This window comes from Chrysoperla carnea, chromosome X (genome assembly GCF_905475395.1).
Source record: "Chrysoperla carnea chromosome X, inChrCarn1.1, whole genome shotgun sequence".
Taxonomy (NCBI): Eukaryota; Metazoa; Arthropoda; class Insecta; order Neuroptera; family Chrysopidae; genus Chrysoperla; species Chrysoperla carnea.
In genome coordinates, this window is record NC_058342.1 from 37,302,856 (window position 1) to 37,325,502 (window position 22,647).

The following is a 22,647-nucleotide window of genomic DNA, read 5'->3' on the forward strand; positions in this document are numbered from 1 at the left end:
TTTAGTGTTATCATAGATAATTACAGACCACTTATTTTTTAATTTTTTAATTTTGAATACAATTATTTATTTTAAAATACGTATTTCAATCTACAATGTAGTCATCATTAGTTTAAGTCAACTTCGGGTCGTTATTCCCTTTAAAGAATGATATGTCACTATTAGCTAATTTAGTACCAAACGAGTATTGGTTACCCATAATTGTTTCATTTGATTGTTTTAGTTCGGCCGAGATTTTAATCGAAAAGTGAAAAACCTCGTGGAAAAATAAGCTAAATTTATGTTTAACTATGGTCAAATTATGTTTAACATTGAGTTGTATCGTAAACAAATAGTAATTTTCACGATTTTACTTCATTCTAGTGTATTAAATTACGCTCCCAAAAAACTTACTTCCCCAAAAGTTTTACTAAAACAAATTCTCTTAGATTTACAATTTTCACACTCATGCACGGGAATTGGGGGTGGCTCAGATTTTGAGGCCATCCAGTACTTTCGTGTTGGGTCTCAGTTTCTGCTCATGGTACTAAATTTATTAGAGAGAACTTTCTCAAAGACTTCGCAACCCTTTTGTTTTGAGCTAGCCAGGATTCGGGTGAACGACCGACAGAACCTTCCACCGAGACTGTTAAATTCTTCGAGGTTAACTGTGTAGCGAGTTGATTATATTTTTCGAGCTTTTGCTGCCTTCAAATGGGGGGTGGCTCAGATTTTGAGGCCATCCAGTACTTTCGTGTTGGGTCTCAGTGTCTGCTCATGGTACTAAATTTATTAGAGTGAACTTACTCAAAGACTTCGCAACCCTTTAGTTTTGAGCTAGCCAGGATTCGGGCGAACAACCGGCAGAAACTTCTATCGAGACTGTTAAATTCTTCGAGGTTAACTGTGTAGCGAGTTGATTATATTTTTCGAGCTTTTGCTGCCTTCAAATGGGGGGTGGCTCAGGTTTTGAGGCCATCTAGTACTTTCGTGTTGGGTCTCAGTGTTTGCTCATGGTACTAAATTTATTAGAGTGAACTTTCTCAAAGACTTCGCAACCCTTTTGTTTTGAGCTAGCCAGGATTCGGGTGAACGACCGACAGAAACTTCCACCAAGACCGTTAAACTCTTCGAGGTTAACTGAGTAGCAAGTTGATGATATTTTTCGAGCTTTTGCTGCCGAGCAACCTCCAAATGGGGGGTGGCTCAGATTTTGAGGCCATCCAGTACTTTCGTATTGGGTCTCAGTGTCTACTCATGGTACTAAATTTATTAGAGTGAACTGTCTCAAAGACTTCGCAACCCTTTAGTTTTGAGCTAGCCAGGATTCGGGTGAACAACCGACAGATCCTTCCACCGAGACAGTTAAACTCTTCGAGGTTAACTGAGCAGCGAGTTGATTATATTTCAAGATTTTGCTACCAAGCAACCTTCAAAGTATTAGGGGCATCCTAGAATGCAAATGTTAACAATTTTTACTGTACTGACTAAAGCACGTGTGGCAATGTCTCGTTGACATAGGCTCCAACATCAAAACCGTTTGAAGCGAAAACTTATTGTCTAATGAATGCAATTGTTTTGGGTCCAATTGATCGAGATCAAATTTTAAAACGGAAATGTTATTTCAATGTTTTCAAGAGTCCGAAATAAGTAATTGAAAAAACTTTTGTTTTTCCAATTTCGAAAATTCAGAAAATAGAATACTTCAAAAGTCCCTAAATCGATTACTTTGACGATTGAACTAGCAGAAATTTTTGTGAATTCTTGGAAACTTTGTTTCGCTAAATCATCCCAAATTTGGCGGATTTATTTCTAGTGAAATGATCAGTAATTATCAAGTTACAGGAGATTTTTGGAAAATAAAGGGCTCTGGTGCCAAGTTTGTAACGCTTAGAAATATTGATGCTCTTAACAAAAGGTGTTCATAAAATCACCTAATTTATTCATTTCCATTTGTCCGTCCGTCTGTCTACGGACAGACAAGTGAGGACGTAACAAGTGAGTTTGAGTTCATCCATGAGCAACATAGGTCAATTGGGTCTTGAGTCCGTAGGACCCATCTTGTAAACCGTTAGAGATAGAACAAAAGTTTAAATGTAAAAAATATTCCTCATATAAAAATAAACAACTTTTGTTTGAAACATTTTCTCGTCAATATGATGGTTTACCCGTGAGGGTGCAAGTTAGGACAAAACTTTGATGCCCTTTTTCTACGAAACTTTAAAAGATAGGGAGTTGAAATTTGTAGGTAGTTTTAACTAGTAGTCCTGTGAAAACATCACTATCAGCCGGTCAAAAGACCGCCATAATTTTTTTTAAAGTCTCCTAATTTATAATATAAATAACACAAGACATGACATGCTTTGACACTCTGTATATTTAAATTTGAATTGATTCAATCAGGATAATGCCAATTGGTCGTTATTGAATATATTTTGAGTATATATTTAAGATTTTTAATGGTATTAATGGTTAAAAATAATTGATTTATGATTTGGAAGGCATTAGTGCCTATTTAGATAAAAATTTATTTTTGATTTTGAATTCAAAATGATCTCATATTTAAAATATTTGTGTGTTAATAGTTTTTAAGAATTTTTAAATGATTAGGCAGTTCAGAGGCAGTCACGTCCAAACGTCCAATAGGCACTAGCACTGTGGTGTAGAGGCACTAAGGCACTCATGTGACTCAAATACTTAAATTTCTTTACTGATAACGTTTTAATCACCTTGGAAATGTTGTAAGAAATCAATTACCTATAATTTTTAGACGCCTTTTTAATTCATTGTTTTGTTTTTAAACATACAAACATTACAGTAAAACCTCTTCAGTTTTTTATTATACAGTCAAAACGACGAATTATAACGACCAATTGTCATTAAATATAAACAGAATTCAAGTATAATTACATAAGGGAACATACCATTTATGTCCACATCGGATAAAAACATATATCGGTTATAGTGACCAATCAGTCATCTACAACGAACAATATTTACTATTTAAGACATAATTAAATTAATTTTGAGCCGTATTCACCATAATTGACATCTAACTGATCCGTAAGATCCACGGATTAACGTACACAATTTGGCCGCGTCACAGAAAAAATCATTACATGAAAAAAAACCGGATTTTTCTAGCTTGTAAAAAAGAACAGGGGTAGTTTTAGGGATGTTTTTCCCATTTTCAGGAGGTTGGGGTGTAGGGAGTGAAATTTTTCGAAATATCCTGTTAATTTGATTTTATTGCGTTTCGATTGGTAAAAATCCCACCTTTCTAGCATTTATAGAACTAAAAAAGTATTTTTAGAAAGTGTTTCTCGATTTATCGAAGAATTGCAATGATAAAGTTGAAGTTTTTCGATTTTTCCCATTTCAAGTTGACTCCTGACTCACTCATTGACATATCGATAAAGTTCTAAGGCACTTCGATTCTAGAATGATGATTTTCGGCTTCCGACGCGAAAACCAACAGGGAAAATCGATTAACTTCAACTTATTCAATGTAACCCCTCGGAAAATCAGAAAAAACTCCCCAAAATTTATAAAGAAAATACAGTTAACCCTTTCTATACCTTGAGAAGACAAAATTTTCAAAAAAAAATTCGCTTCTATAGTCGTTTGAAAAATTTTTAACTTCGAAATGAATTAATTTTTATCCAGAAAAAAAAGAAATGATTTTTGGGTGAATCCAATAATATTTTAGTATGAAATTAGGTGTAAATGAATTATAATAAATAAGTATTAAACCGGTTAAAATATTTAAAAATAAATTAGTAAATAAATTATATTGGAAGTAACTGTGTTTTTTTGATTTGGAAAGTTTATCATTTAGATGTCCAAAACAAAAAAACAAAAAAATCGTTAGTTAATGATCCAAACAAGTGGTTTCAGTTAATTTAAAAGTAATTTGTGACATTTTTTTTTAAAATACAAATTATGTTAAAAAGAATTCTTAATGTTGTATGATCATGTGCAACAATGTTTGATTTCAATACTCAAAATTTTTATACCATGTACATATATATGAAATATACATAGTATATTAAGTTTAGTCCCAAGTTTGTAACGCTTAAAAATAATGATGCTAGGAAAAAAATTTTGTCATAGGTGTTCATAAAATCACCTAATTAGTCCATTTCCGGCTGTCCGTCCGTCCGTCTGTAGACACGATAACTCAAAAACGAAAAAAGATATCGAGTTGAAATTTTTACAGCGTACTCAGGACGTAAAAATTGAGGTCAAGTTCGTAAATGAGCATCATAGGTCAATTGGGTCTTGGGTCCGTAGGATCCATCTTGTAAATCGTTAGAGATAGAACAAAAGTTTAAATGTAAAAAATGTTCTTTATCAAAAATTAAACAACTCTTGTTTGAAACATTTTTTCGTAAACATCACTGTTTACCCGTGAGGGCGCCAATTAGGCGGAAATTTTATAATATGTACTATACTTGATTATCAGTTATGTATGTGTCACATGTTTGTATGTGTTATGTGGTAAAGAAATCAACACTGACTATGCATGGTATTTCAACAGTTAATTTAGTCAATTGTTTGTTTTCACTTGTCTATAGATTTCTTAGATTAGACTTTTACGCAAAGAATATGTGGCTAAAATTTCAGCTTAGATTTCCATACAAATTTTTGAAAGTGAAAACAAACAATTGACTTAGTTAATTGTTGAAATACCATAGACAGTGTTGATGCCCTAATCGTTTGTTTTTTTACGTCATGTAAATAAAGAACGATATCATCCACTCTTAGATAGCCACACACATACAACTGATATTCCCATATAGTGCATCATCACTACATATTATAAAACAAAGTCGCTGTCCCTATGTCCCTATGTACGCTTAAATCTTTGAAACTACGCAACGGATTTTGATGCGGTTTTTTTTAATAGATATATGATTCAAGAGGAAGGTTTTTATGTATAATACATCCATATTATAGTAGAGTAAGGGGTTGAAATAGGGGTTGAAAGGGATATGCTTCAAAAAATAAAAAAGTTGTGCATCGATTAAGCTCAAATATTGACACGATATACAACCAGCTTCAAAGATCTATTGTTTTTATCTACTTTTAACCTTCGGAGGGTAGAAAGGTGTAGCGAGAAAGTGGGAAGGAATTATCGAATATTTACAAATATACCTAAGTGGGGTATCAAATAAAAGAGCATGACGTGTACATTACAAAACTGTTATCCCACGCAAGGAAATGTGGAGGGAGGGGTGCAAGTGGGGATGTTGTCCAGCAAAGCGGGTAGTTCACAGCTAGTACTACATAAAAAACACGTGGTCATTTTTTAAATTTTATCTTTACATAAACAAAAGTAATATTATTTCAATATTAATAAAACAACAACTATAAAAATAATTATGTACTAATTTCGCAGCCAGAATCTCCATCCATAGAAGGGATGTACGTGCAGGCTAGATTTAGAATTAGATTGAAATTATTTTTATCTTATTTTCAACTTTGATGATGAATTTTGTTATAACTTGTTTGTTTGTTTTTTTGCAGATAGCGGTTGTCATGGACCGATTCGGTTCAGTGTGGCGACTGTTTCTAATTTCTACTGTGATATGGATACCGAGTTCACATTCTCGAAGTCCTGGTAAGTTGCATTATTTCATTTAAGGTTCATCAAACGTTAGTTCTCAGATATTCAGATATTTTGAAAATTTAATTCGTTTAATGGCGCCAAATGGAGATTATTTTTATGTTTTTGAGTAATTTTCGAGATAATATCAGGATTCATGATTTTTTTTTCGATTTCTTTAGAAATTTGTAAGAAATCAAGCAAAATTCCATGTTTTTGCTTTCGATTTTTTGGTTTAAATGGGGTTGCAGTTACTTTTAGTTGCCTTTTGGCTTCGAATTTATTATTAGCGATTCCAAAAACCTCGGAGAGACGATTTCAAATGTGAAATTTATAATTTTCAAAATTTTTGTATCATTATCACTTTTAGGGGTGGTTTTAATGGGGTTGTAACCTTCTTCAGTTACTTTTTGACCTTGGATTCGTGATCAACGATCCAAAAAAATGAAAACAGACGATTTCCGAGCTAAAAATTTTTAATTTTATAAATTTTTTATCTGTCACTTCTAGGGGTGATTTTAATGGGGTTGTTATCATGTTCAGTTGCTTTTTTTAACCTCAGATTCATTATCAATGACCACAAAAACCCTAGGGAGATGATTTTCGACGTTAAATATGGATTTAAAAAAAAAATTTTTTTATCAGTGTATTTCGACGGCTTTGGGGGTGGGTTAACTACCCTCATTTTCGTTACTTTGTAGAGGTTAGCGCGGATGAATGTTTCTGAAGGTCTAAACACGTACAAAACAATGAAAATTCCCGCTAAAAATCATAATTTTTAACAATGAAGCTTAGGACTTACAAGTTTGGTCATTTCAGCTAATATTTTTGATAAAACTTTGTACATTTAGTAATTTCGATCCAAAAAAACGTAAAGTTACTACAATATTCTAATGATTACGAATAATTACTGATCTTGCAGATTTGCCGCGATATGAGACAGCGTACGCGTGTGAAGGCAAAACGTTAAAAATAGAATGTGGCGATGGTGAACGGATACATTTGATTCGTGCAAATTATGGACGATTTTCAATAACCATATGCAATGATCATGGCAACACCGATTGGAGTGTTAATTGTATGTCTCACAAATCGCTTCGAGTTCTACATAACAGGTAAACAAAAAAACATAACATTTACCAATTTACAGTGAAATCTATCTAACCAACACAATTCAATCAATGTTCAATCAAATCTAAATTAATGTCACGACCAATTTCAGCTTCCAAGCTTCAAAAAATCCTAGATAAGCTGTTAATACTAATAATCGTTAAGTTATAATAGGATAAGAGTTCACTTATGCAACAACAGATGGCGCAGTCAATGTAGTAATTCTCATATTTACCTACTTCGCCAACAGATGGTGATAGTGCTTAAACCACTTGTTCCCGAAATAACTTCATGTTGCGAAGAATGACAGACGTATCCACGTCAAAAAAATAAAAGATATCCAGGAATTTTCTTTGTTCACACAGTTTTCTGATGTATAAGCTATATTATTGTATATTTTCATTCAAATCCGTTCAGTAGTTTTTGCGTGAAAGCGTAACAAAGATTTTAAAATAATGAGGAGAAGCAAGGAAGCTGAAATTGGATAACCAAATATATGTTACAGTGAAATTTCGTTAACATACACACATAAATTTTAAATCCAAAATTGTGAAGTAATTAAAAAGTGTGTTTATTAATGAAGTTTCACTGTATTGGAACAAAAAAGGGTATTTGGTTTAGTGTATTAAATTATTGATAAGTGCTTTTTTTTTTACATTTTATGTGCATTTTTCATTTCAAGAAAAAAAAAACTTTTGAATTTTTTAAATAGATAAAATGTAAGGGACAAAGTGGTTCACATTCTTTAATAGGACGTCCATGTTCCATATTCATTGGGGGTAACTAACAATAAAATCTTATGTATGCTAAATATTTATTGAGAACTTTAAAATATTAAAAAAAAAAAAAGCTCTTTTTTCCACCTGCGAGCCATATGTCCAATTTCTCAATGTCGGCACTGTCTCGAGAAATCCGCGAGGGTCTCATCAAATGTTCTAACACGTGTACTCGCTTAAAAAGACTCGAGACAACTGCAAACGAATTTGAAACTTTTTCGATCGATATCTCAATAACGATGGACGATTGGTCAAAAATGTAAAGGACCTTAATTGTAGATCGTGGGAAAAGCAACAAAAAAGTATTGCATAAAAATTTTCGTATCTCAACGGAGAATCGGCGATTTTCCGACGTAATGACTGGATTAGACTCAATTTTGCAAGACCAAGACACAGTTTTACAAGATCAATACCAAGATAACTATGGTTTCGGTTTAGGTCTCCGCTCATCATCAATTTGAATTGACTGTAGTGGTTCAGTTTTATTGATTTGAATTGTACACACCGCACTCTAGTCTATAAACAATTGATAATTATATTATTGAGAACGAACTGTTGCATATTTTATGATTTTTAATATTGGTTTTTTTTTTACATAAATAAAAGTATTATACAGGGGCAGGGGAGAATGTAGTACCAACACCAAAGGCTATTTTTCCTGGTAGATAGTGGTATAAAAGGATGACACATTATTGATAAATATTTACAAAACTTTAAACCACACGATTTCATAGTTTCATTAAAAAAATTCATTAATTGCATCGGAAGTTTATTTTATAAATATCTTACGAATTACTTCATTATTATACCTACAAATTAGATTACGTCATGGTTATGGTCATGGCTACAGTCATAATTATTGAACAATTCATTTGTTATTTGAGTCATACACACATATTGTCTAATTATTTTAGTTTAAAGTGATTGGAAAAACCGGTATTTTGAAATATGAGAATTTCTTCAATAATTACACTGAAAAAAAAAAAAATAGGAATAATTTTGCATTTAGAGGAGACTCCTTCCAATATGATAAATCACATCCTCTGGATGAATTTGATTTTGAGGAATGTATTCTTTATTAATTGATTATAGGGTAATTATCTCGTAAATTAGGCCTCAAATCCAATTTTGGTACAGAACATTTTCTTATTTTTTTTCTAAGCTTTTTCAGGAGGTAATAGTTTTGCAATCAATAATAGAACACCCTGTATACGCTCATACATCCTTAAATTTAAAATAGAACAATTTAACGATGTAATTTGACTTTGAATCGGTCTTTTTTCTCAAACTTTTAAAGCAAAAATTGAACAATAATTTTTTCTTTATCAAAATAAATTGATAAGCTCTAGCCTTTGACACCTGACACCTGACCCTTCTCTTTTTGCACTGCATGAAGTAAACATCCTTTAAATAATGTGATCGTAATGAAGTGATGAAGTGATTAACAGCACCTGCACCTGTAGAAGACAATAATTTCAAATAGAATTCGATAAGGACAGTAGGACGGTAGCCATTTGGTGTTTGGTGTACTTTGACGTATAACACACATATCAAATCTAAAATGAAATTTGACGCGATTAATTGTAATCAATCCGTCCAAAAATATACTCATGTTATGATTATGATACATACTCATTATTCATGATAGTCTAGTCAACAAGTTCAAATTGAATAAATATAGAAATACTGGTTTAGAACAACAAAATTGAATAGAACTAGTTCGACCCATGCGGAATTTTGCTCCTGTAGTTACCGTAACCCGTGGCTAAAAACAACAAATTTCGTACAACACATATATGGTATCACAATGGGCTCTTTAGCCTAAGTATGTCCTTCGTGGACAGCCAATATTACCTAACCTCAGTTACGGTGCAATATCTGTAACTGTATTCATAGCTTGTTGATAACGTGAAATTAAATATCGTCGAATGCTGCCTATAAAAGCTTTCATCAGATCAGAAATTAATTCTAAAGAATTGATGAGAAGTTTTCAAGTAGGAAAAAGCACTCTTTAAAAGCAATCAGAATAAAATGTAATTGCCTATATTATAGTTATTAGAAATTGTGAAAAATAACCAGAATAATTTTTCAATCGATTCCTAGAATTATTATGCCACTCTAATTATGTAACATTATTAAATATTTCTGTATATGTGTTTGATGTAATATAGATTGCCTATATTATTATTTAAAAAAAAAAAAAAAAACAATTGAATGCGATAAAAATCGAAGTTCATAAAGTGAACAATAGAAAATTCCGATTGTATTAAGTATGATTAGTACATATTTTTATAAGTTTAAATTTGAGGTCAAATTCATTCAAATTTTAACCTAATTCATTGATTTACCTTTAAAATGTAAATCAAAATAAACGGGTCGAACTAGTTAATACTTAAAGTTCATTAATTTAAAAAAATTATAAAAGAACACAGTTATTCCAAAGTTTTCACTTTCGCCGACAGCCTCCGATTTTCATCAAAATATATACTTTAAAAACAACCTTCGATCATACTCCTCATTGAAAACACTGGGACACCCTGTAGTGTTTCATAACAGCTTATTTACGATAAATATGTGTAACGCAAGATGTTTTTGTAATTTGATCAACAATCGCAGCTGATATGATGAATGTAGTGTGTTCATGGCTGCCTGTTGGGGAAGGGATCCTTATGGTTGCGTGTACTAAAGGCATGTGAGCGCAGTACCGACTTCTACGGAGGATATCTTCTTTGTTACACCTATCAATATCTGGTGTTGCAAAAAAAAAAAAGAAAGGAAATACATCTTATTTTTCGCTTATTTGTGTTAAAGGTAGTTCTGTCTAATGACTGCACGATATTCGGAAAGAAATTGACACACTGTTCTAAAATTTTAATAAAAAATACCTTTCAAGGAACAAGCTATTATTGTACTAAAAAGTAGAAAATAATTTTATCTATAAGTCACTCATACCCGACTATTTGTAAAAGATTGAGGCGCTTAATATCAAGAATAAATCGAAAAATAATTCGGCATGTGGAGTAGATGAGGTGTTCCGATTCATTTTTTATATTTTTAATTGAGCACCTCAAGCTTTTACAAATAGTCGAGTATGAGTGACTCATAGATAAAACTTTTTTTCTACTTTTTAGTACAATAAAAGTTTGTCCCTTAAAAAGTATTTTTTATTAAAATTTTTATTTTAAGATTAAAAAAAAATGTATATATATCAAATATGGCGGAAGCGATGGGAAAATCAAGACGCTATAATCTTACCATGCATTGTCATCCAAACTAAATGTGCATGCAAAATTTCAACTCAATCGGAAATCGAAAAGTGAATCAAATTTGACTTGCAAGATTTGATTACAGACAGACAACGGAACAGGTGAAGCTATTGGGTTATTAAAACGGGCCACTCTGTACTTTGAAAATTAAATAATAATAATTTGAACATTGATTATTTTAATTTTTGTAATTAAATTACAAAAATTATTGAATTGTTTTAAAATTGAATAAAAAGTTTGTTGATAAATCTTTTGTTTGTATAGCACGGCCCGGCCCTGCGCGGCTCGGTTCGTCAAACCACTTATAAAAAGAATTTCACCCACACTTTTATGTTCTGCGTATGTGTATTGTATGTAATATCATAGTCTGCGAGCTAGCGGTTCAAATCAATTAATTTCGATGAAATCGATTAAATCGATTCAATAAAAAAATTTTTCTTGCTTCATTTCTTAAAACTTTGTATTTTTACCCGACTAGCTCTATGACTAATTAAAGACCTGTTGTGACCATTTTCAATCAACTGGTTACAAATTACTTGTTTGCTTTTTGGGATGCAAATTTCTTTGGCTTTTTTCAGGGTGTCTCAATAGAAAGTTTTACGAATTTTACACAAGTTGTAATATTTTAAAACAAGGGAGGGAGGGGGTTTAATTACTTAACAGGGATGCTTTTTTTGATAAATTTTTTATTGAGAACATCCAGGGATAATTTTTATCATCAACGCAACTTTGGATCAAAAATGTTTTCATCATTCATCATTTGTGTTGCTTTTTGGGATCTTATCAAGTTTAATTATTTTTTTTTTTTAATTTGAATTATTTTGATTTTATTTACAGATGTGAGGGCTTACAATTGTGTGCTTTTAATGCAACCAATGAAAGCTTTGATGAGGATCCATGCCCCTTTACGACTAAATACGTTGAAGCCCATTTTTATTGCACTCCTTTGATAGGTTAGTGAACGATTTTTAGGTACAAACTGGAAAACAGTTTATGATTTATCCATCGCCCTCCAGTTAAAGGGATTCTATCGCCTTGCTCTAAATACGTTTTTTTTGAAAGGAATAAAACTTTTTTAAATTACACCGTTTTTGTGAGAAATGATCTGATTGAGCTTTGTTTTAAAGACGTTTTTGGTGGGCAACCTAACGTGCACATCTTTCACTTTTTAATAAATCATTCGATAACTTGTCTACTTGTGTGCTGTAGACAAAGAATCTATTGTTTGAAACTGACAATAACCTGATGGACACAGCACACAGTATAGTTGTTATCCACCGATACAGAATGATTACTTAACTACTCATCCAACGTACATCGTACCTCTTCGCGTTTTTTCGGGTTACTACTACGTATAACAGACAAAGCCTCTAATGTTCGAAACTGACAATAACCTGACGGACAATAAATAGCTCCGATAGATAATATAAAAACTTTTGTTCCTTTCGTAAAACATCATCGACGAATTTAAAACAAATAAAAATGACTTATTTTGCGCCTTGAACTTGAAGAGCCTTGTTTTAGGGTCGAATAAGAGCAATTTTATAAAAAAAACCATAGAATAGGGGGTAATTTGAGCATCTTATAAAAAGCCAAAGAAATTTTTAAAACATTCATACACACTGCATACATACGCATTACGCATCATAATGATGTGGGTGAAGGATTCAACAAAAGTTTGGGAACAAAAGATTATGTCATACAAAACATAATTTCTATCTAAACATTGTTTATAATTCCCAATATTTTTTTTGATCTTAACCCACAGATGTACGAACAATCAAAATTGCAGTATTCCTGCGAGCACGAGTATGTTTGGGGACCCGTGCGTGGGGACTCTTAAATACTTAGAAGCTCATTATCAGTGTGTGACAGGTAAGCGTTTTAACAAGAAGCACCCAACAATTCTGTTCAAACTTTTCTCACAACAATATTTTTTTAGTTGGTATAAATATCCAGGAAGTTTGATCCAAAATTGATTTATACCAACTTAAAAAAAACAATTCAGTACTTATTTTAAGTAAATTCAAAATTAATAAAATGTTTTTGAAATATATAGCGAGTACAACCACGACTACAAGTCGACCTAGTCCACCATGGTTGATAACGTCACAACCTCCAAGTGTTTGGAGTACGCTAAAACCAACTGTGCGACCACCAATGCATGTGACGACGGAGGTGCAACAGGTCGCTGTTGGAGATCATACAAGTGATCAACCAAATTTTTCTGTTCATACAAACACATCGTCATCGTCTTCGGTGGCATCCCCAGGTGGAGTTGGAGCTGGTGTTGGTAGTCATACAAATAATAGTGGTAGTTTAATACCACCAGCTCAACAACCTTGGTCGCCATCGACAGATGATTACGATGACGGCATGGATGTGGCACCTGTCGATGCTAAAGATGCTGTTAATAATCCCTCGACAACATCTTCATCAACTTCAGTTTCATATCCAAGGACTACAGGTAAAAAAAAACAACCTTTTGAGAAAATTATTTTATGATTGAAATTTTAATGAGCTTCCAATTTTTTTTCCAGCAATGTTAACGGAAATGTCTGTAAACGAAGTTAGTCAAACTCCAAGTGGGCCATCATTTCACGAAAATAATTCGTGTAGTCCAGTAACCGAACGTAATTTACATTGGAACTGGACACGAATTGGTGATCGTGTTGTACAATCATGCCCCGGCGGTGCCACAGGTTTAGCACGATGGCGATGTATTGAATCAGCCTCACATGAACCAATATGGTCACCAGAAACGCCCGATCTCAGTGAATGTCGCTCCGTCTGGTTAACGTCGCTCGAATCCCGTATCAACGAAGAAGATTCGTTGATTGCAATCAATAATGATTTAGCATCGGTAACAAGTTCCAAAACACTTTATGGGGGTGATATGATGATCACTACCAAAATTATCTTTAAAATGGCACAAAAAATGGCTGGTAACATAAAATCGTTTCCGGATACACGACAGCGAGAAACCATTGTCACAGAATTATTGTCCGGTGTTGTACGGACTGGATCAAATCTTTTGGATTCGTTACAATATCCATCATGGAAAGATTTGGGTCATAAAGAACAGATGCAGGTCGCTACATCACTTTTAATTGGTCTCGAGGAAAATGCTTTTCTCTTAGCTGACACTGTTGTACGAGAGAAAATTGTTATCCAATCTGTTAAGAATATAAGTAAGTTTTTTTCTCACAAAGCTTTCTTCCTCTCCAATCAGCGAATTTTAGCCAACTCTCTTCCATTTCTCCACAAGTTTCAAGTAACATCCCTTTCTTGTGTCCTTCCTGATAAGTTTCTCCCAACCAGAAATGCTCCAAACCTAATAAAAATTCCTTTTCGTAGCTCGGGTATCCAATCACTTGTCTAAACCATTTTGATATTTTTAGTGTTGTCAGTACGAGTTTTGGAAACGCATAATATTGGTAACGAACGATTTCCACGTCCAAATTCCCCAAATGAACTATGGTCAGTGAGCGACGATTGGGTACAAATACCAAAGAGCGCATTGCGGGAAAACAGCGAAGGTGGTCTTGTGCGTTTAGTGTTTGTAGCATTTGATCGTCTCGAAGAAATTCTCGAATGGAATGCAGAATCGTATGATCAAACATCCCGTCAAAATATCTCTCGCGTATTAAACAGCAAAGTAATTTCGGCGAGTTTGGGTAAAGGTCGACATATTCAATTGTCTGAACCGATACGTTTATCATTACGACACATTAAAACCGAAAATGTTAGCAATCCATCGTGTGTGTTCTGGGATTATACAATGAGGTAAGTTTTCTCGAAACAATTTTATAACAAACAATTTTCTAATTTGATGTAAATTTTCAATTCTAGTGCATGGTCTGAAGAAGGTTGTCGTGTTGAAAGCACAAACGCAACGCATACAATATGCCAATGTGATCATTTAACTAATTTTGCCATACTTATGGATATCCACATGACACATTTATCAGCTGGCCACCAGATGGCATTACAGATCATCACTTACGTTGGCTGCATCATCTCAATCATTTGTTTAATACTAGCCATCATTACATTTCATTCCTTTAAAGGTTTGAAGGTGAGTTTTTGTAATAAGGATGTAAGTTAGATGTTGGAAACCTTTTTAATAATTTTGGATTTTTGTTTGATTTTGCAGTCGGATCGAACTACAATACATAAAAACTTATGTTTTTGTCTGTTAATCGCTGAAGTGTTGTTTGTTGTGGGTATTGGTCAAACCGAACATGCGGTCTTTTGTAGCATCGTTGCTGGATTACTTCAATTATTTTTTCTATGTGCGTTTGCATGGATGTTTTTGGAAGGTCAGTAACGAATTCATTAAACTTAGAAACACGATTCATAATTTACAAAATCATTTTTATTGGTTGTAGGTTTTCAATTGTATGTTATGCTGGTTGAAGTTTTTGAGGCAGAGAAAAGTCGTGCTCATTGGTATTACTTGTTTGCGTATGGTTTACCACTTTTAATTGTTTCAACAGCCGCTGGAATTGATCCATTATCGTATGGAACACCTAGTTATTGTTGGTTACGAGCTGAAAGTTTATTTATTTTTACATTTGTTACACCTGTAGTACTTGTGATATTGGTAAGTTGATTCCTTTTGTCTCCAGCTACACCAGCACCCCACAGCGAAGTATTTATACCAAATTGAAGGGATTTTTATACCAAAAATTGATTCAAAAGACTATTTAGATGCAATAGTACCTAGAAAAAAACAGTAAACGTAAATTGAATGACACGGTAAATCAAGAGTAACAACAATAATATTTTGGTATAAGTACTCCAACTGTGTACCCCCTCAAAAAATCGAACATAATTCTATATTCCTGTTTCAGACGAATATAATATTTTTGAGTATGGCTATATTTATAATGTGTCGTCATGCAAACGCATCAATTTCCATGAAAAGTAAAGAACATTCCCGATTAGCCAGTGCAAGGTATGTTTTTCCGATTATTTTTCCACACAATTGTAGAACAATTTTTTTTTTAAATAATCTTAAATTTTCTTTTTGCATGTTTTATAATTAATTGTGTTGTCGGTTTTTTATTTTTTGATCATGTAATTGGCCAACAGTTTGATAAATCACTTTCAAAATTTTTACACAAACGACAATCCATTATTCTAACGATAATTTGTGAAAACATTTTCAATTATATTTTCCATCTGGTTTCAACTTCAAGGGAATTAGTTCTGTTTCTACAGGGTGGACCATTAAAATATAATTTGGCTAAAAGCTCGTTTTGTTGTTAACCAATCAAAAAATAACTGAAATAAAAGTTTCTGAGATTGATGGGAAACATCAAGTTCTGAAATGAGAGTGGACCTCGTTCTCCAGGTTCCTTTAGTAGTCAATTTAGGTCCTAGATAAAATGGTCCACTCTGTGTTCTTTCACGTTTAAGACTAATTCAACGAATAAGTTCAGGTTCGCGTAGAAGTTTAAACAAATAAATAATTTCGAATTCTCGTTAGAATAATAATTGAGTCACTATACATGAGTTTTTAGTGATGGTCCATTTTGTTTGATTCAAAAGGGCACATCGCTAAATAGAAAACTTGAAATAAACACTTTACACCAATATTTACTACACAAATTAATTGCTAATTTTGCTAAATACAACAATTTTAGGATTTAGATATGGAACTTTGTAGATTTTTTTTTTTAGTTCGAACCTTGCTCCAAAAATTTGAAAACACTTAATGACAATCTATTTGAACTTAAACATACATAAAATTGTACGTAAAATATGTTCTAAGTTTAAATGGATACGTAAAACTGTAACGACCTCCAATCTAGGTCAATTCGGTCTTGGGTCCATAGGATCCATCTTGTAAACCGTTAAAGATAGAACAAAAGTTTAAATGTAAGAAATGTTCCTTATAAAAAAATAAACAACTTTTGTTTAAAACATTTTTTTGAAAACATCACTGTTAACCCGTTAGGGCGCAAATTTCGTCCGAACGATGTATAGTAGGCATTATATAGGAGTATCAGTCATGTGTGTGTGACATGTATGTTTGGCTATCTCTCTTTACTTACATTACGTGAAAAAACAAACGGTTCCGTAATCCTTAAAGGATCGATAAAAATACAAAGTTTAGCAGAGGGTGAATTGGTTAAGAGTGTTTTCAAAGTTTTGGTACAAAGAGTTTAAAAAATGAAAAAATTGCATGATTAAAAAGTAAAAACACTTATTTTTATTGAACTGAATCTAATAAAAAACATGTGTGTTTCTTTCTTTTGCATGGGCATTCTCTCTCTAACATGGTATCGGTATGGGTATGGGTTTGACTTCTGATTGCTGTCTCTCTCACTTGTGGCTTCTTGATACTTGATAACTATCACCTGTGTCTTCCTTTCTCTTCAAAATCAATCCTTTTAAATAACAAACACACTTCACTTCACTTCACTTCACTTATTCTTCACTTCACTTCACTTCACTTAATCAAAATAAAATAATAAACAATAGCGGCAAAGAAGAAAATGTCCTTCGATACAAATTACAATCTCATCTGTAAGATTTTTCTGTTTTTTATTTTTCACTGTCTTTCATTTATTTTTAGTAGTTTTTATTTTATTAATTTTATTTAAAATATGTGTGAGATATGCAAATAATCTGAACGCTTGTTTCGAGAACTTCGAATACTTCTTATTTTGTTTTCTAGATTATTTAATTTATAGATCAAACTTAGTTTGATTTTCATTTAATTACTTACACACAACTAACCATAACCACACATTTCACACAATTTTTACTTTACTTAAAGAGGAAACCTTACGTAACATATTAACTCGTCACAACACTCGCCTCAACTCAACCATTCGGTAACCTTTAATCGCGTGAGGAGAGATTTGCTCACACGTTCTGCACATGCGTTAAAAATATTTCGTGCCTTTAATATTCTTTAACTTTATAAATCATACCCTCTACATAATTTTATATAAAAGCGAGCGTGAGCAAAATGCTCATTACGCGAGTGCTGACGGGTTAAAGAGTTTGTTTTAGAAACAAGTTAAATATTTAAATTAATAGTAAGGTTTTCTATTACGATTTTATATGTCACGTCGACCAATACATTTGTGCAATTTAATTTGTAGCTCTTTTTTTTAATTTAAAAAAAAGGGATGTGCAAGGCGAGAAACCTCTCTCCTTTTCCTCTAGGAGAGAAATGTTACTATACTAGAGTTATTTTACCGAGACCAACCTTGAAAAAAAAAAATACAAAAAACGTTTTTTTGGCTTTATTCGGCTTGAGTTCCCAAGATTGGCATCCTCAAAATAACTTAAGTATAGACGCTAATTTGATATTCCTTTCAATATAATGATTCTTGTCCGAGAAAAAACCGAAAGTTCGGTCGTCAAGACAAAAGAGTTGTAAAACTGGGATAAGTAACAATTATCTGTAAGTATATTTGCACACATGTATTGGGCTGCGACTGCTAAACATTACATGAACATGGATCAGAAGATACATACAATATTGATTTGAACAATTAAAAACAAATGAATGTGTTAATAATTCACAGAGTGTGGCTGAGAGGCGCTGTAATTTTAGTATTTTTATTGGGACTCACGTGGACGTTTGGACTGCTCTATTTAAATGAAGAGACGGTTGTCATGGCATACATTTTCTCAATATTAAATTCGTTGCAAGGTTTATTCATTTTTATGTTCCATTGTATTCAAAATGAAAAGGTATGTATATAGGAGTCTTGTGGAGCCTTTCTTACCAACTACGAACGATAGCTAATGATAATTAATATTACAGGTACGAAAAGAGTATCGTAAATTGATACGACGCCATTCATGGTTCCCAAAAATGGCAGGTGGTAGCAGTGGAGGCGGTGGTACATCATCGATAGATAGTAGCGGACGTGGTGTGATTACAAGTGGTGGTCGTGGTGTGATTGATAGTACACATGTACAGAATACAAACAGTGGCGGATCACTATGTAAAGATGGTGGATCATCACGCAGTGGTGGTTGTGGTACTTTGTATACAACATCAAATGGTAGTCCTGCAACACACTCACCAGGTGGACCTGCAACAGGTGCAGGTGGAGACAGACAACAGAGTGGTGGTGGTGCTATTGGATTGGATGGATCAAATAATTCAACAGCTGTAAATGTGGGTACAAATAGCAACAGTGCTGCCACTACTATACTTGTCGTTACAAATAATATTCATAATACGAACTCATCAACTGCATCACATATTCATAACTCAGTAGTCACATGCACGTCACCTGTGTCACAGTCACAGTCACAGTTAAACAATGTTGTTAATGTTGTCACAAAACAACATCCTATGAACATGTTACAGAACCACCATGGACATGTGAGCATTGCTTCACACGGCCAAGTGACAGGCAATCATCATGCCACTGCAAATACCAATGCCAATGCCAATGCCAGGATCAACTCTCATAATGTCATTACTCAACAAGGTACTAAACCAATACCAATACCAACTACTCAAAACCAATACCAACTACTTAAACTCAACAAAAAACACACTCAAATCACTCTACTCACAATCAGTCATACCAACATAACACATCACATCACATCCATATTCAATACTCACACAGTCACACTGCAGTCTATGTCTAATCTACGTCTATGGTTGTATCTGTTACAATAAGGCCCACCATTATTTTAACCAAACAAAAATATCACACAATTCGATCTCCATCTTGATTTACTTTTCTCAATTTTGACAAAAGGTTATTTTTAGTCTTGATTGTCAGTCAAAATTAACTTCCATAGATAAAATTATGTCTTCGTCTCGACTAACTTTTTCTGACGTTTACGTGACGACGCGTCCCGTTGTAATAACTCAAGTTTTAATGAAGATATTGGAAAAAATAAAAAAAATTCTTAAACTAGAATAAATTTGAAATTTTATCATATTATTATGTGGGATTTTCTTTCGCTAAGGTCTCGCATTCGACTTATAAACTAATAGCCCAGCTACATATCAAACCCAGCGCAATATCATTTTTTGTTAACAATTTTAACCATATCTCCGGTTCTATTGGTCGTATCAAGAAGCCGTATAAACAATTATTTGTTTCCTAACAAATTTCCTGTCACTTTGAGCAATGAGCAAGTTGAAAATTGGGATTCAGCGGGTCAAAATACGTCGAAATACACTTCTTGTTAGGTGGGACCTGTAAATGCATACGAAATCCAAATTTGAGTGGTGGTAACATGCATAAAATGGTGGGCTATGTGTACAGCTATAGACTGCAGTCTACAGAATACTGTTGTGAAAATCCAGCTCTGGTGCTAAATGAAAACTTTTTCATACAAGTATTTTTCCTAAATAAATGATCTCAATTTTCTAGAAAATCTGAATTTAAAGAAAAAAAACTTTGATTTATGATCGCTTGATTTTATGTGTTGAACTTAAACTCTCCGTCCAAATTTGTGTCCCATGTAGCATCTGGAAAATTCAGATTTTCATCATCATTCAGATCATTTTTATAATAGATATGAATTCAAACTTTTGGGATACTCTTCAAAACTATTTAACTACGCTTACAATCAATGCGATGCGATGCGATGCGACAAACAGACAACCAGACAGACAGACAAAACTCATAACTTTGGACTTTGTACAAAGGCTTAGCTTTCAACTATCATCCCATTTTGATTACGCTTTTATATTAACGATCAAAATCCCGTAAGTTTGATTTGTTCCAATAAAATTGCCTTTTTTTTCTATATCAATTGGTTTTCTATTCATTTCAACTGCTTTCAAAATGAGACTTAGCAGGATTAGGCATGCATTTGGCCGATTTTTAAATTCTAGATGCTTCTTCAAAATTTCGAAAAATATTTATATTCAGACACAATCTTTGAATTTGGACAGTGGAAAAACTGCCTTTTTCCAAAGGTTTCTCGCGATTTTGATCGAGGTTTTCTTAAAAATTAGCCTTAGCGTGCAGAATCCTTTTCTTAAAAAAAATCTCAAAACAAAATCTTCCACTGGAATTACAGAATTACATAGAAAAGTTTGGGCTAGTGGAAAGTTTGGAAGAAAAATATGCATGCATTTGATAATAGAACCAATTTGCAAAATAAATTCTAGGTGACATAAGAGAGAGAGAGAGCGATGACATTGAGTCGTGTAACCAAACCAAAAAATTTGTGCTTTATTTTTTTTTTTTAGCTTACTTTATTTTATTTAAAACTAACAAATAACGCTTGCCATTGTGATGCAATGCCTACTACCAACTATAAATAGTTCATCTGTGGTGGTGTCTGAAATATTTTCAACTACCCCCTAATTACCCCCCCCCCTTCATATCATAATGTACCCATCAATTTTTCTATTTCCTCAATTATCTTATTTTTTTATGTATATTTATAATTATCATCAATCCAACAACTAACTTTTATTTTTCAATTTTACAAAATCAATGTTTCAAATCTGCCCCCCCCCCTCTTCAAAACAAGTTCTAAAGATTTCCCCTTGCTCCAAGTGTGTGCCAAAATTGATAGGAAATAACTTCTTTCAAAACTTCCTTTCGTTTTCACTTCAGATTGGGATCTGGATCCTGGATGTACGATTTTCTTTTACAATCTCACGTTAATAAATGGGTTTGGAGTTATTTCTGATTCATTTAGGTTACATTTACTTGATAACTAGGTTTCGTTCGCTTTAATCATCCAACTAACTGATATTATCGTAATACGTTTCGATCTATAATGGTTATAAGGACATTGAAGGGATCTACAATTATGTCATAGTCAGGCCGTTCTTTTAAAACGTCAAGATTCCAATCAAGGATAGTCTATGAATGCTTCGAGGAGCTGAATCACCTGGCATTGAACAACACAGTTAGGCTGATCTGGGTTCCAGGTCAATATGGCGTTAAAGGGAATGAAGCTGCAGACTCTTTGGCGCGAGAAGGGTCGTTTCAAACGCCCCTTTCACCTAAGCCTGACGAACAAACTGGAGTTTCTGCGTGGCGTCTTGCCTTAACAAAATCTTTTAGATTCATCCCATTTTAATAGTGCCTTCTACCCAGGTGACAGGTCGTTCTCAAGGAGGGCATAGAGGACTCTTGGTCCAGGTGCTAGGGACCCATTTACGGTACCCCTCTTTTGTTTTATTATGATTAACATAATAATTATTAATACATAGTGAATTTTGTGATCGGTGGCGTGTCCAAAACTACATTATAGATCGATTCGGAAATGATTCGGCATCAAATGAACGTTTTCTTTAGTTTTTCTTCATTGATTTTGTAAAAAATAAGAAAATAAATAAAGACGAATAAAAATTAAAATTTCTAGCAATCACATCAATACAGTTTACAAAGAGGTTGGAGTTCACGAAGTTGTAATACAATTGGAGGTGGGACAGGGGTTGGGGGAAATGTAATGCAAAATAATATTGAAAACGAATCAAATTTGAATAATTATCGTTATTCCGCAACCTCCATTAAACGTTTAACAAATAAAGATATTATTACAAATAATGCCTCAAATGATAAATCCTTAATACAACAGGATTATGGTACAAATCAGATGATAATGTTACCATCACACGCACAATCAACTGGGCTGGTGCAACACCCACAAGACCATGGCCAACACCAACACCATGGACAACACCATGGTCATGGTGGTCATCTAGCGCATCTAAACGATGACCAATGTATAAATAACTTGACGACTTCCACATTACCATACATTAAGAATCATGCTAACAAACATATCAATTGTTCACCTCCGACTGATGACGACAATCCTAACCTATTGACATCATCCTCAATATTTCCAAAGTCTGCTACAACGTGGGGTCCACTTAACAAATCATTACAATGGAAGGTGAGGGGATCTTCTTTCAAAGCAACTCAATCCTAGTGTA

General features: G+C 33.3%; 1 protein-coding gene across 5 annotated transcripts in view; it reads left to right on the forward strand.

Annotated features, from left to right (window-relative positions):
* Positions 1-22,647, forward strand: part of LOC123302274 (latrophilin Cirl-like) — a 28,442-nt gene that overhangs the window by 364 nt on the left and 5,431 nt on the right. The window contains exons 2-15 of one of the 5 annotated variants that reach the window (XM_044885135.1): positions 5,509-5,602; positions 6,510-6,702; positions 11,577-11,692; positions 12,799-13,206; positions 13,280-13,930; positions 14,141-14,525; positions 14,592-14,817; positions 14,896-15,061; positions 15,131-15,345; positions 15,596-15,699; positions 17,232-17,276; positions 18,290-18,458; positions 18,532-18,891; positions 22,071-22,607. In XM_044885135.1, the coding sequence (XP_044741070.1) occupies positions 5,521-5,602; positions 6,510-6,702; positions 11,577-11,692; positions 12,799-13,206; positions 13,280-13,930; positions 14,141-14,525; positions 14,592-14,817; positions 14,896-15,061; positions 15,131-15,345; positions 15,596-15,699; positions 17,232-17,276; positions 18,290-18,458; positions 18,532-18,891; positions 22,071-22,607 (3,657 nt within the window). In that variant the 5' untranslated portion in view covers positions 5,509-5,520. Of the gene's footprint in view, positions 1-5,508; positions 5,603-6,509; positions 6,703-11,576; positions 11,693-12,507; positions 12,615-12,798; positions 13,207-13,279; positions 13,931-14,140; positions 14,526-14,591; positions 14,818-14,895; positions 15,062-15,130; positions 15,346-15,595; positions 15,700-17,231; positions 17,277-18,289; positions 18,459-18,531; positions 18,892-22,070; positions 22,608-22,647 lie in introns of all 5 variants that reach the window. The other 4 variants (XM_044885138.1, XM_044885136.1, XM_044885139.1 and 1 more) reach the window with 4 other exon arrangements.